This window comes from Lipomyces chichibuensis, assembly GCF_038497645.1.
Source record: "Lipomyces chichibuensis strain CBS 12929 unplaced genomic scaffold V1513scaffold_36, whole genome shotgun sequence".
Taxonomy (NCBI): Eukaryota; Fungi; Ascomycota; class Lipomycetes; order Lipomycetales; family Lipomycetaceae; genus Lipomyces; species Lipomyces chichibuensis.
In genome coordinates this window covers 120,676-133,600 of record NW_027117488.1, presented here as the reverse complement: position 1 = coordinate 133,600, position 12,925 = coordinate 120,676, and the positions used below count along the sequence as shown (strand labels likewise).

Below are 12,925 nucleotides of genomic sequence, written 5' to 3'. Positions count from 1 at the left end.
TTAACCATAAAATGTACCAACTTTGAATGTGAGGCACGATAACAAAAACTTCTGCGACTAACTGGTCCATTATTGACACGCTCATCGGGCTAGCTAAAGAGCTGAGCATTGCCAATGTGCCATAACTACGGAAGACTACTATACGGTTGGCAAATTCGCGACGCGGGCATGCTATGGCATAGCATATTTAACCGCCGCAACAAAGCTTTGCGTAGCTCGAGATCATTTCCCGGAAAATCGGTCTACTTGGCGTTTGATCTTTCAAATGAATGATAGAACCTATTACTTATAGAAATAACACGCAGTCTATCTTGAATCATTTGGCCGTGGACCGTAACTGTGGACCGTAACTAACCGTACCCAACTTCCCATTCTATTCATTCTCTAATGCTTTTTGCGTTACAATCATTACCTTAACATAACATCATATGTAGACGACAGCAGAACTGTAACGCTTTAGGCGACTACAAAAATTATGTATAGATGTAGAAATATCCAATATCAACAAAAGTGTAGTAAATCAATGCCCTAGTGATAAAAAAACTGAAGTAAAAATCATTGCCCTAGATATCCTGAACGACCATTAAAATAAAATCTAGAAGACCCAAAACTTAAAATGCAATGCTAATATGCAGGATTTGGTAAAGTGATGTTGGTGATTTTGAGGACGCGGAAAGTTTATGCGATTGGGAGGTAAAGCGATAGCGACAACGACGAACCAAGATTATTTCATTCGTAAACTTAAGTGGTTCTTATACCAACGCGCTTCTGGTCGAACTAGAGAAGTGGTGGTTAGCATGCGAGGGTACTCGAGTGAACACGTTAACCAACGTGTAGGTTCAATATCCGCAATCGAAAAAGGATATAAACACTTACGTCAAAGATCGAAATGACACCCTTCAAGAACGGCTCGCCAATAACCCAGAGGCCCGCCAGATCAGCCTCGACGAGAGGACCAATACAGTAGCCGGAGGACTCCTTGACCTTACCGAGCGAGGAGTCCTTGAAGGGAAACGGCCAGCCAGCGTGTTCGATGTGGATTTTGGGATCCTCGAAGCATGGATAGGACCAGAATCCGTTTGCGAGTGGTTGAGCGCCAGAAATGGCATTATAGAAAATTCGGACGTCCTCAGGGGGAGCTAGAACGAAAGGGGAGGTAATGTCAATAACACCTTGGATGTTGTCGAGCACAGTGTTACCATCGATCATTAAGCTCTTGAACAAAATCTGCCAGAAACCGAATGTCTTGACAGGAGCGTAGAGGGGATCATCATGCTGGCGCGCCATACCGCCGAAAGAGAGGACCGCAGACGAATCGGCATCGTCTTTGTTGAATTCGATGACAAAAATACCCTCAGCAAGCTTTCCTTTCTCCTTTGCTTCCTCAAAGAAGTGAGGAAGAGAAGTCTGAGAGAGTGATGAGTGAGCAAGACCCATCATGCCTCCAGAGGGATTGAGTGTTCTGATCGATGCGCGAGGAGGAGAGCAGTGGGCGAACTCGATGTTGAATCTCTTGTCACCAAGGGCAAGCGAATCGAGTGAGCCGATGCAGTCTCTGAACACGTACTTATAGTCGCTGAAGTAGGACTGAGAGTCGGTTGCCTCGAACCGGATGCCATGGACCGATGTAGTACTCTCGACCCAAAAGTCGGACGACGTCATGTCGATGTCGAACTGCACCTTCTGGCCTGGACTTCCTAGCTCAACATCCGCATACCTAGAGCCGTTAGGATAGTACACCTAACTAACCAAAAGCCGGCAAGAAAACCACAAAAACCTACCAGCTTCCGTCCTCACCAATCGGGGCGAGTTTGTCAGGTAAAGGTAGAGTCCTGCGGACGACTCTGTTACCTTGCAATTCTCGCTTTGTTCGCGAGTAGCGCTCGAGACAGCTCTGGAGAACTGTGTTGAATCTGGCCAAATCTGCAACGGACTCCGGGTCGTATACTCTGCCACCGTGTCTGTTGATGGGGACTTTCGCGACGACGCCTGCATCGAGGGAAGGGTTACCATAGTAAGGGACGTACGCTGCGGAGAGAGCGACGTGGGCGATTAGTAGTGCGAGAGTCGAAAGAATCAGTCGCATAGCCAGCAGTGGAGGTAGTGAGCAGCAGCACGGAGTGGAACTGTTGTTCGGAGTAAGAATTTCAGTGACTGCGGGAGACAGTATATATTTAAGACTAGGTCGTCTGGGTACAATTGAGCAGATCAGGTTGCTGCAGCAGAGCAGCAACAGGCGATGGCTGCAAAGCGACAATGCACAGACCAGCTTGCTCATTGGCGCACAAGAGACACTCTCGTATTATAGTTTAGTTAGTTACCTAGGCGGGTCAGATACAGTCTAGCCCCTAGCCAGGGCATAGCTGCAACCCAAACTTTAGATTGTTCTAACTCATATAGAAGACTTCATTCTATTGACTGGTTGATTGACTGAGAGATTGTGGACTAAAATAATTGTTGCAGGGGCCTCGTACTTGTACTGACCCAGACTTGTGTCGACTCGTGTCGCACTCGACTTGGATGATAGGCACTCGACACTCGACACTCGACACGCATCACGTGCTGATTTACAAACATTTTGATATGTTTGTTTCTGACCTACTGCTGCTCAAGGGTATCGTGTCGCAATCACTATCTGATTCTGTCTAATCCGAATAGATCTCGAATATTATATACGAGCACACACGCTATCTGTACCGGAATACACTCCAGAAATTTTCACTCGGATATATTAGAATAACGCCGCATATCGGCAAACGGAATTCGGCCGAGATTGGTAATTCGATAGCATTCAATCGTCTCATCGTCGACATTGAGATAATTATCCGCAATTTGCATCATTATTATCCAGTACAAAGTCATGAGAACCATTTACAGTGTAGCGACTAAGAACGGACTCAGAAAATCTGTGCAAGTCCGTCATCTCTGCTTGAAGCAAGATTAATTGTTAGATAGCAGCTCGATAACCGTGCGTCAGTGTCGATCGTATCCAAGTGGTGCCTGGCCTTCGTACAGTGATCTCTAGTAACTGTTAGGCGGTTGAGCTTCCCTGATATGCACAAAAATAGTGTCACAATTGGCGAGAAAGTCTTAACTATAACTAAAGTACTAGACAAAATCTTTAGTGTGCCTCTGCTGCTCGAACTATCAGCTGCACATGGCGGCACTGCTCGCTTAAATTTTTTTCCGGCTTGCTATCGAAAATTTCCGAGTGACTCGCTACGATTGTCTCAGAGTAACGGTTATCTCTCTCTCCAAGGACTTTTTTTAGTGCAAAGTACTGACAAATATTATAAAATACAAATAAAACATGTCAATGTTCACTGGCAATAATTGGCTATTTTCATAACCGGACTCGTGAGTCAACAAACACTGTACCGAGCGGGTCCGTCGGGTCGGTCTCAGGTACAGGGGCTAGTGACTAGCGTGTTTGGTCAGTGTGTTATTGAGATGAGACCAGCCAGCCGCCAGCCAGCCAACCATTTGTTGATTCTTGTAAGTTGTAACTTCTGAGGCACATCTACTCAGTGAGTAAGTTGTGAATAGGTGTGCATTTTGTGAGCGGTCCCACTAATTCCTTTTCGTCGATCAATCCGTATCATACAAACCAGTGGCTCTTAAATTCTATCATATGAGCACACTCGAATGATCGGCATTTTATATTTACATTCACATCACCGATACGACTAATATTTTTGACGCTAGTAGCTTACTCATCTGTTCATATAATTCGGCTGTATGGCGGTATGTCAAATATCCCATGTATCTTAATGCAAGTTGAGACTTGTGCCGCAAAAGGAACAAGTTTAGAGTTGAGTTTGGCGCGGTGGCTGGATGACTGCGCAAGACTGTTCGGTAGAAAAAACTACCAACAGGGGGTAACTATCATAATTTGAACCTTGTTTTCGATTAAGCAGCTCTGATGAGAAGCTCTAAGCTCTGTTGGCTAGACGAAAATTGGATACAAAGACCAAGGACGTTTCATGCATCGAGCATAATGCAAATGCAATCCGAGTACGTGTAGGCGCGATTGGATGGGAACTTATACTGTAATGCTAAATTTCGTTTGTGACTGCACCCAGCCGCCGTTCCATCTTCCACAATACTACAATAATGGAATATGACGCCCTAGGCACAATGATGACAGGTTGACACGAAGCATATACGTGCCACACTTATCGTGCTCCTGAATTGTATACGATAGACTATTATAGACATTTATGGGAATAAGAGTTTCCAACAGATGCCATTTCTGTCATTATTGTCTATTCCGTCGCTACCGGATACTCGCACTTCTTTTGACAGCAAATGGTTCGGACATGTCAGCTCATATAACCACGTTCAAGATCTTGCCATACGAAAACGGATCGTACCTGGCAAGCGCATTTTACTCCGTTATAATTCCCAGATGATGTCCCCTCAAAGTAGGTAGTCTAGTACCATAAAAAACTATAGTCCTCCTGTCTTCATACATGAATTATATACACAAAATGTACAACACTACCTGGCAAACGCAAAATAAGCACTAGTATCGTTGTCGTCGATAAGAGCTACGCTGACTATATATATGTTTCGAGACAAATCTCATTGGAGATCGCCTTAATACTGCCATCTCCAATAGTGTCCAGCCCGAAGCAGAGTATCGCGGCATCGTATGCAATTGTCCACAATGTACCACCTCATGCTGATCATCGACTAACGCGCCGTCGCCGTCCTTTTCATTTTGCAGCCTACCCCTCTGCACTGGCCGTCGACTCAGTTGCACATACCGCAAGATGCGATATTCACGAGGACACAGAGAACGCTAGAAATGAATCCACTAAACAATATAATTATCATGTATATTAATGAGACGTTATTATGTTCACAATATTCGTCATATAAATACATCTTCCAATATTCCAGTCAAAAAATAATTTCGTAATAAGCGATAGACAAAGTTTCGCCCGTCTAACCGAGGCATATCATACACATCTTGCTCGCGCACCTCCACATCATATCGATTACCGTAATCAGTCAACCTTTTACAGCACCGATACCGTCCACATCCGTACCAACGAAACAGTGTCGTTACTCACCGGCCCCAAGATCCAAAAATATTAGACTACGACTTTAATTCTTCTCCAAACATTCAAGCGTCTCGTCTGTAATATATCCCTGATTGTACAAGTACTTGTGTAGCGATGACACAAGTTGCATCTGCTCCGCTAGCGTCAAACTCTGGATCGCCGTCTCAAGTACGCTTCCTACCCGGAGATGATGAGTCGCAATAAAGCTATCGTAGTACATGAACGAGAAGAATCCCATCAAGAACTGACAGTCCATCCGATCAGTGATACCGCCGTGTCCCGGAATCGTATCGCCGAAATCCTTGATCTGGAATGTTCGCTTCAATCCCGACGCGAAGAACCCGCCGAACGGGGCGATCAGCGACGAGAATGATGCCATCACCATAACGTGGAAATGAATCGGTTCGATTTCGTACGTCTTAAGGTGCAACAATGGAACCAGGAACGATGGTACCGCGAATGTCTGCTTCACGAACACTGGGTTAGGATCACAAGCGAGTCCTGACCAGGCGTTGGCCGAGAAATCCTATAACTGTTAGCAAAATCGCAATACCACCGCCCACTAACGATATTTAACATACCGTAATAGGGCAGATCATGTACTTCCACTTGATCAAGAAATGACTAAGAATCATTCCAATAATAATAGTCGAAATCCATGCGCCCACAAATCCCTCCACAGTCTTCTTCGGCGAGATCTTGATCAGCGGTGTCCGGCCGAATGTGATACCGCACAAGTATGCGAAGATGTCATTAATAATTACAAGTGACGCAGGCAAAAAGAACCAGAACATGCCCGCGAATATATTGTTCATGATGAAATGTGCCTGAACGACGACAAGCAAGAGAGTGACGTGAGTGAATGCAAACTGAGCAAACTGGAACTTGTAATGACCTTTTTCTAACGACGACACGAAAATCATGAATCCTATTCCTGCGTTAACGAACATACCATCACGGTACTTTAAACGACTTCATACCAATAATATAGAGCATATATGAGATGAATCGATGATGCGTCGCAAATGGCAACAAGTAATAATCAACAAGTACCACCTGCTTGAAATAATAAACGACGCTCTCGCCATACAAAAAGTAGATCGTCGTAGCCAAAAAGTACCAATTGATGACTTTTCCATACGGTAGCTTCTTTTCCCGCGCCGGCTCGTTAGCCACAGCAATAACTTCTTTGAATGTCAAAATCTGAATCGCCGTCACGAGCGCCATAATCCATATATGTCCCGCAGATAGTAGGATAAAAAATCCAGCAATCATCACAACGGTCCATACTGTCCGCACAATAAAATTCTGCTTCTTTTTCTCTTTCTCCGTCTGCAATCAATCCCATTGTTAGTCCCAATGCTACCAGTTCTTATCATGGAGAACAACTCAACTCACCACCGCATGGGTGCCCTTATGCTGCACAGTTTCCGGCGCACTAACCATTGCCGATCCATTTTCGACATTATTTTGGTGCTTCTTCTTTCCGCCGTGGCTTTTCGCTGATTGTGCCACTGACCCAGAGGACGATCTCTTCGGGGCCATATCGCACAGCACTCTTTTTCCTATCTCGTCTATGCTTCCAATCCAGTAGTGATTGGTAATCGTGTTGGAATTCACGACCACTGCCAAACTTGCGTAGAAATGACGATATATCAACAACCGCTATATTTCCTTAAAAGAAGTTGGCGATTTGTCCAAGATGACTAGCTTGTTCCCGGGCTTGGAAGTGTATAATATTTCACACGCACCAGGGGACCTTAGATTATTTGTACACCATACTAATGTACGCTACTATAGTAGGAAAGTCTAAACTTAACTTTATACGCATTTCTAAAATATTAAGTTTAATATAGTGCCTACTTTGGCAGTAGGCCCACGGGTATGGAGACCAAATATTACTGTTGGCTAGCCGTTTATGGAGCCATGCTGACTCTATGGAGAGAGGTGAACGTGAAAGTCAGCAAGCCACTAGGGTCAGTTCTATAGCTATATTCCGAACATTTCCGGGAAGTGAGTAAAAATTGCAGACCGCGGTTAAGACCGACCAAAGAACCCTAGCTATATATTAATTCGATATGATATTATTTAGGAGATTCATGAGGCTTCTGCCAATCATTCCTCTTTGGGTCTTCAAGTACTCGTGATGGAGAGTTGGAGAAAAAGATTACATGCTACAACGAAGCCGTTCAAGCCCACATTCGCTGTAAGCCGATATACTCTTTAACCCGAATTTAAAAAAATTCGATTCATACAGTGATTTCCTTTCATTAGCTGATAGTCTCGCTAAACCTATGTGACTTGGGTTTAAAAATTGAATTTGCTTAATTCATAGCTAAACATATCAGCTAGAGCTTTCGTACCATTTCTCCACAGGTGTCTTACAGTCCCAAAGAGCCCGGTGAATCTCCTTTATCCATAGCCGAGCAGCGTTAGAACGTCAATGGTAACATACTAAATCGGCTTCAATTTGGAAGTTACAGTCCTTATGCGACAGAGATTGTCGAATATGTTAACACAGATAGACAAGCAGGGGCTTATCACTTTTTCAAAGTAGTCTGGTTGACCTGAACTCAAAGGAGCGAACGGGTCAAAGGATGATGTATTGCCTCACATAACCATCATTTGGCCGTCGAGTTATGTATAACCTTGGATTTGGAGGTCCACGTAATAACGCATTATTAACTATTAAGAGCGGGCAACATAATAACTGAGCAGCTAAAGCCATTTTTTGAACGCTCGACGGTGTAATTTGTTGTAGTTAAACGCGGACAGTCAGCAATTGCGGTGGGGTCTTTATCTCTGATCTGTTTTTTCCACCACACTTGAGAATTTCAATATACAACGCGAATTTCCGGTTTTAGTTTGCACGTCATTGGTCGGGTTCGTCTACGCAGCGTCTAGAATAGACTCTGGCTGTCCGTGAAAATGAGGGGATCCGTAGCGATCATTCTCAGCGGCTGACAGCGACAACTTATTCTTTGCCCCCGTCAGGAATTTGTGCTCACATTTAAAGTCTATCTGCATATTTTTGGACTATTTACGTCCTACATCCGTATTCATCTGCATCTTCTTCGATACATATCACCAGACCCAGCCATCGTGTCGACTGGTGCATGTACTGCTCTAACTATCTGATTAACCATAGTATATTTGAGACCATAGATCCGTCAATTCGCTCAGATGCGATACATAATTCGAATTCGCAATCAATTGATAACATAAAACGGTCCAACTTTGGCTAGTGCTCCATTGCAGACGGTCCTCCACCACTGCGGGGTTCGGATGTGGACAAACCGCGCGAACCACCACGGTCCAATCTCTAAGTCGTATACGGACCGAGGCTATTATATTAGATACTGTAGCAAAATAGAATTCAACGCCAGTTAGCCGCTTCTTTCGTAGTTCAATACAAGGCTCTTGATGCGCTGACGCTCCTCCTGTTCTGCCTTTTGCTTCATCCGGGTCGAAATGGCAATAGCCGAGTCCGCCGGTACATCTACTGTATGAATCTACATCACATCAGTACATACACTGTGGATCATAATCACGGACGACGCACCTGCTGTCGATTGCCTTTCTTTGTAAGTACACGAAATTGCACGTTCTTCGTCGGACTAGGCTCTCTCATATTCTCCAGCTGTTCAGAGTTCTTCGCAGTCATATCCACGACCGAATAGTGCTGCTGCGGTTGAATGGACCTCATAACTGGCAACGGCACGTCGAAAGCCGACCGTCTTTCAGACTTCCTAGATTCCAAGCTTTCTGCCAGCATTTTCGAGAATTCCCGATCAAACTCCTCGTCCTCAATGGGATTTGACCGACCGCGACCTCTGTCTTCTTCCTCATCATCTTCTTCTTCATCATCATCGTCAGAGGACTCTCCAGATGATTCTTCGGACGAAGCAGATTCTCCATCTGCAACAGGAATCTCATCATCCTCGTCATCTTCTGCATCCTCGTCATCCTCATCGGCTTTTTCCAGTCGTCCATCTTCTTCATCTTCTCTTTCTTGTTCGAGATAATTCAATTCCATCTCTCCAAATGCTGCTGTCATTGCCTCGGTTAATGCCGTAGCTGCTTCTTCCAGATTCGTGCACACCCTTAACGTTGGACGAAACATCTGCAGTGTGTCCTGCACGTTAAATTCAATTTCCATGGGCAATGGCGTCAACTTCGTAAATAAGTAGTACTGGAAGAATGCTAAAAAGAGATCCAACTTTTTCTTCGCCGAGCCACGATCAAAATACGCTGCACATGTTTCCAGGAGCGTGCACACCAAACGAATCCGGAAGTAGTCATCAGCCGGATCAAGAGGCGTGAATCTCCCCGGCTGGGGCCTTCCACCCTCATGGCCATATCCAATGATCGTGTACAAAGTGTCGAAAATTGTCGGCGAGTCCACGATCCTATAATTGTACATCTCTCCTAAATACTTAACCTGCGCGATCCGCTGTTGGTTGTACTTAAACATGTTAAGTTCTAACCCAACTCTAATGTGTTCCAATGTAGAATCGACCAGCCGTACGATGAATTCTTGATGATACTTCATAAGACAGCTTGCAATGAGGGTCATCAAATGAATATTGCCGTACTTGACCTTCCAGATTTTCGTAAATGCCTTGTCGATGACTCGTACGGTCTCCGGATCATCCCAATGCAATTTTCGAAATTGTTTCAATACATGATGGTACGTGCGCTTATTAAGATCAACAAACACCAGTTTGCGCACATACTGTTCAATAACAGACCGTTCCTTCTGAACTATAGCCGGACGCTCAGGCGGATTAACATAATAAAACGCGTTTTCCAGCAATATCCGCTCTCTAGCGTCAAGATTCTGGGCGCTTTTCTTCTTCCACATAATTTGTAGCATCTGTCCCATGGTCTCATGCGTTTCTTCCGTTCGTAGTAGAAATCGACCACATGAGTCAAGAAGATTGCTGAGTGTCTCAATTTCATGTCGTCCAAATCCATCGAGAAGAATCTTGATGCAGTTAAATATGACGTGATTAGGGATCACTTTGAATTTCACCAGCTCTGCGATATATCTAATATTCCGCGTCCGAGCTTCAACAATGGCTCGGTCAGGACCTCCAGACGGCGTGACTGCACGCTTGCGAACAAGAACTTTAAACTCCCGCTGGAGATATTTGACGACTTCAGTTCCGATGTCCGGAATGTATTTGTTCAAAGTGGCAATGAAGCGAGAGTACATAGGAATTAGATCTTGCCGGGATTTGGGAATGTTCTGCACAGCGCGAATAAGACGTACTCTCGAGGCTTTCGAATTGAGGTAACAGAAGTCGATAGCCAGCTGGTCTGTGGAGTCACGACTGTTCATATCTGGTAGACGATGGATAATGAGATCCACTTGAGCTCCAATGGATTGATTCGGAACAGCAGCCGCTTCATCATTATCGTCAACCAGTGCCAAGTCCTCATCAAGAAATTCATCCCCATCATCGTCGGTTTTGATCTCTTCTTCACGCTCGCGTTCTGGAGATTGGTCTTCTCGACGGTCGGATTTCTCTCCATCCTTTACGGGGGGTTTCTTTCCGACGTTGAAAAATTCTTGCGGAACTCGTAAACGGAGGTCTAGTAGATCTTCATAAAATTTCTTCTGATCCTCATCTTCCCATATACCTGAATCACTTGCCTCACCACTGGAATTTACACCGGCCTTGGTGAAAGAAAATGATGCACTTAAAGTTGAAACTTCTTTTCCATCTTCCTGGGTAATATCCGGCATTTCCATATCAAGCGCATCCGCGAGACTACATACGTCAGAAAAATAACTTCGTTACTCAATATAATGACCATACACTTGAGCGTTGGCGATCATTTTCTCTTCTGATTTCACCATCTTCTCAAACATTGACTTCCGGTCCTCAAAAATTTCACCTGATCTCATATAAGCAGCGTTGTTTCGCCTTTCCTGTTCTTTAATAGACTGAACAATCGTTAGCTTCCGCATTTCCCTCCTCGAACCAGCGACCTGTAACATACTCTGTGCTGCTTGACCAGGAAATCCTGTAGGCTTTTGTTGTAAGCTTCTAGAACAGCTCTAAATTTCTTTCTTAGTTTCTCATTCATGACTCCTTCATATGCGTCTGCCGTGTTCGGAGCCTCCTGCTTGTCCTCCGTCTGTACCAATGTACCGCCAGAGTTAACTTCTTGACGTTCATCTCGTCTCTTAGATACACCTAAAATCTCGGATCCAAAGTTCTTCACAAACGCAGCTGCAAGTGGTAGGTAAGTATACTCCTTCGTGTCAGTACCTAGGAGTTCGCTTAGAACCTCGAGCGGAATGGGATCTGCAGCCGCGTTCAACTGTGCATCATTCTGGTGACTCGCAGACGCAATGCCTTTACTCCGGCTCGATGACTTTGTTTCTGCACTTGCTCCACTGTCGGCAGCTAACCTTGCATCCTCACTTGTTCGCGCTATACCGCAGAACCAATACTCCGTCAATAGCCGCAGCAAGCCTCGCTGTCGTGCTAACCGTGAGTTATCTTCTTTCTCGCGTTGTTCAGGTGTCAGAGTTGATAGCTGTGCCTTGGTTGGGGCTGCAAATCCACGTAGCAGGTATAGCATCAATGTCGGCGTGAAGGCGGTTGCAAATCGTTGGTGTAGTGCAGATGTGACTTCCACCGCCGCCAAAATATCATTTGTAAGCCGACATTTTGCAAGACCTTCTGCCGCTGCACCAATTATTTCCGACAAATATTTCTCCAGCGATAAAGTGCTGATTTCCTTTAGAAGAGCTCCCTGGTTATCCGCGTTCACAGACGTTCGGAGCCGCTTGATAAACGCCGTATTCTTCTTCAAACTGGAATCAAGCTGGCCGGAAGTCTTTAAAATGTCTTATTTATTGTCAGCGAAAAACAGTTAGATATCAATGCGACTTACCTTGTTTGCCCTCCCATGCAGCCGTGTTTTGTTTTAACAAAGCAGCTCTGCGCTGCCGACGAGAGTCCTCGTCATTAGACGGCTACAGAGATTCGGTTAGCTCATGCGTGACGTCGCCGGGCTTAAGACTAATATCTTACATCCACCATGGAAATACTATATTACCAATATCATGCGCTGAGGACGCGACGAGATATGCACAGGTAGTGGATTAGTGTGTTGCGAAAGTGAGAGATCACGATTGATCGGTCTCGAGAGTGTGATCAAGCAGATGAGGTCCTTTAGAGAGATTGCCAATATCAGATATCACACGGCCCACTACAGGAGTATATACAATGCATATTACTTACCCTTAATACCTAACAAGCTATAAAGTATGGAACAATTTTTGTTACACGACAACGCCGCAGCCAAGGGTGACAATCTGGGCAATTCGCAACTAAATTACCGAAGTCTATTATGGTTCAAATCTGTCAATCGCATAGAGCACAGGCGCGGTCCCCACAACCAATTGAATGCATACGCATTCAGCTCTTCGGCACTCGAAAGAGGTGGCACACCATATATATAAAGCGATAGGATATACAGGAATATCCATTTCGTTGGGAAATAGCTGTGACACAAGTTCACTTATATATATATATTTATATATATATATGTTACTTTCAATTGAGGGGTTTGTAGCTGCCCACTTGGATAGGCATAGATCCTAACTTACCGCGGAATAGAATAACAAACGAACAATTAACAATTAATCCATGTAATGCGATTCTTATTCTTATTGCAAAATTTCCGTTCAACATTGTATTTGCGCGAGCAGTTTAAGAACATAGTGAAAATTTTATAATCTTTAAGCCCTCACTCGTGGATGAGTTCCCGGCTCTAATCATCATCATCCTTTTCGTATCCTCAGTTCGTATTTGCGCTTGAATTATTGTGTCCAA

General features: G+C 44.6%; 3 protein-coding genes across 3 annotated transcripts; all 3 read right to left on the bottom strand.

The window, feature by feature from the left end:
- Nucleotides 1-282: 282 nt before the first annotated feature.
- Nucleotides 283-2,215, bottom strand: V1513DRAFT_450760 (aspartic peptidase domain-containing protein). The gene is made up of 3 exons (XM_066898854.1): nucleotides 1,782-2,215; nucleotides 877-1,717; nucleotides 283-777 (listed from the first exon to the last, which is right to left on the bottom strand). The coding sequence occupies exons 1-3, from the start codon at nucleotides 2,084-2,086 to the stop codon at nucleotides 742-744; spliced, it is 1,182 nt and encodes a 393-aa protein (XP_066751769.1). The 5' UTR covers nucleotides 2,087-2,215; the 3' UTR covers nucleotides 283-741.
- A 2,601-nt stretch (nucleotides 2,216-4,816) lies between these two features.
- Nucleotides 4,817-6,790, bottom strand: V1513DRAFT_450754 (cytidylyltransferase family-domain-containing protein). The gene is made up of 4 exons (XM_066898853.1): nucleotides 6,468-6,790; nucleotides 6,050-6,401; nucleotides 5,651-5,997; nucleotides 4,817-5,595 (listed from the first exon to the last, which is right to left on the bottom strand). The coding sequence occupies exons 1-4, from the start codon at nucleotides 6,612-6,614 to the stop codon at nucleotides 5,113-5,115; spliced, it is 1,329 nt and encodes a 442-aa protein (XP_066751768.1). The 5' UTR covers nucleotides 6,615-6,790; the 3' UTR covers nucleotides 4,817-5,112.
- A 1,256-nt stretch (nucleotides 6,791-8,046) lies between these two features.
- V1513DRAFT_450751 (armadillo-type protein) lies at nucleotides 8,047-12,432 on the bottom strand. The gene is made up of 7 exons (XM_066898852.1): nucleotides 12,332-12,432; nucleotides 12,122-12,260; nucleotides 11,982-12,063; nucleotides 11,079-11,935; nucleotides 10,895-11,022; nucleotides 8,632-10,846; nucleotides 8,047-8,581 (listed from the first exon to the last, which is right to left on the bottom strand). The coding sequence occupies exons 2-7, from the start codon at nucleotides 12,128-12,130 to the stop codon at nucleotides 8,456-8,458; spliced, it is 3,417 nt and encodes a 1,138-aa protein (XP_066751767.1). The 5' UTR covers nucleotides 12,131-12,260; nucleotides 12,332-12,432; the 3' UTR covers nucleotides 8,047-8,455.
- Nucleotides 12,433-12,925: the final 493 nt, after the last annotated feature.

Coding starts and splice junctions, on each gene's coding strand:
- V1513DRAFT_450760 (XM_066898854.1), bottom strand. CDS start 2,086: ATGCGACTGATTCTTTCGACTCTCGCACTACTAATCGCCCACGTCGCT. Junction 1,718..1,781: donor ATTGGTGAGGACGGAAGCTG/GTAGGTTTTTGT, acceptor TAACGGCTCTAG/GTATGCGGATGTTGAGCTAG. Junction 778..876: donor GTGTCATTTCGATCTTTGAC/GTAAGTGTTTAT, acceptor CCACTTCTCTAG/TTCGACCAGAAGCGCGTTGG.
- V1513DRAFT_450754 (XM_066898853.1), bottom strand. CDS start 6,614: ATGGCCCCGAAGAGATCGTCCTCTGGGTCAGTGGCACAATCAGCGAAA. Junction 6,402..6,467: donor ATAAGGGCACCCATGCGGTG/GTGAGTTGAGTT, acceptor GATTGATTGCAG/ACGGAGAAAGAGAAAAAGAA. Junction 5,998..6,049: donor ATATATGCTCTATATTATTG/GTATGAAGTCGT, acceptor ACGCAGGAATAG/GATTCATGATTTTCGTGTCG.
- V1513DRAFT_450751 (XM_066898852.1), bottom strand. Junction 10,847..10,894: donor ATGATCGCCAACGCTCAAGT/GTATGGTCATTA, acceptor TGACGTATGTAG/TCTCGCGGATGCGCTTGATA. Junction 8,582..8,631: donor AGAAAGGCAATCGACAGCAG/GTGCGTCGTCCG, acceptor GATGTGATGTAG/ATTCATACAGTAGATGTACC.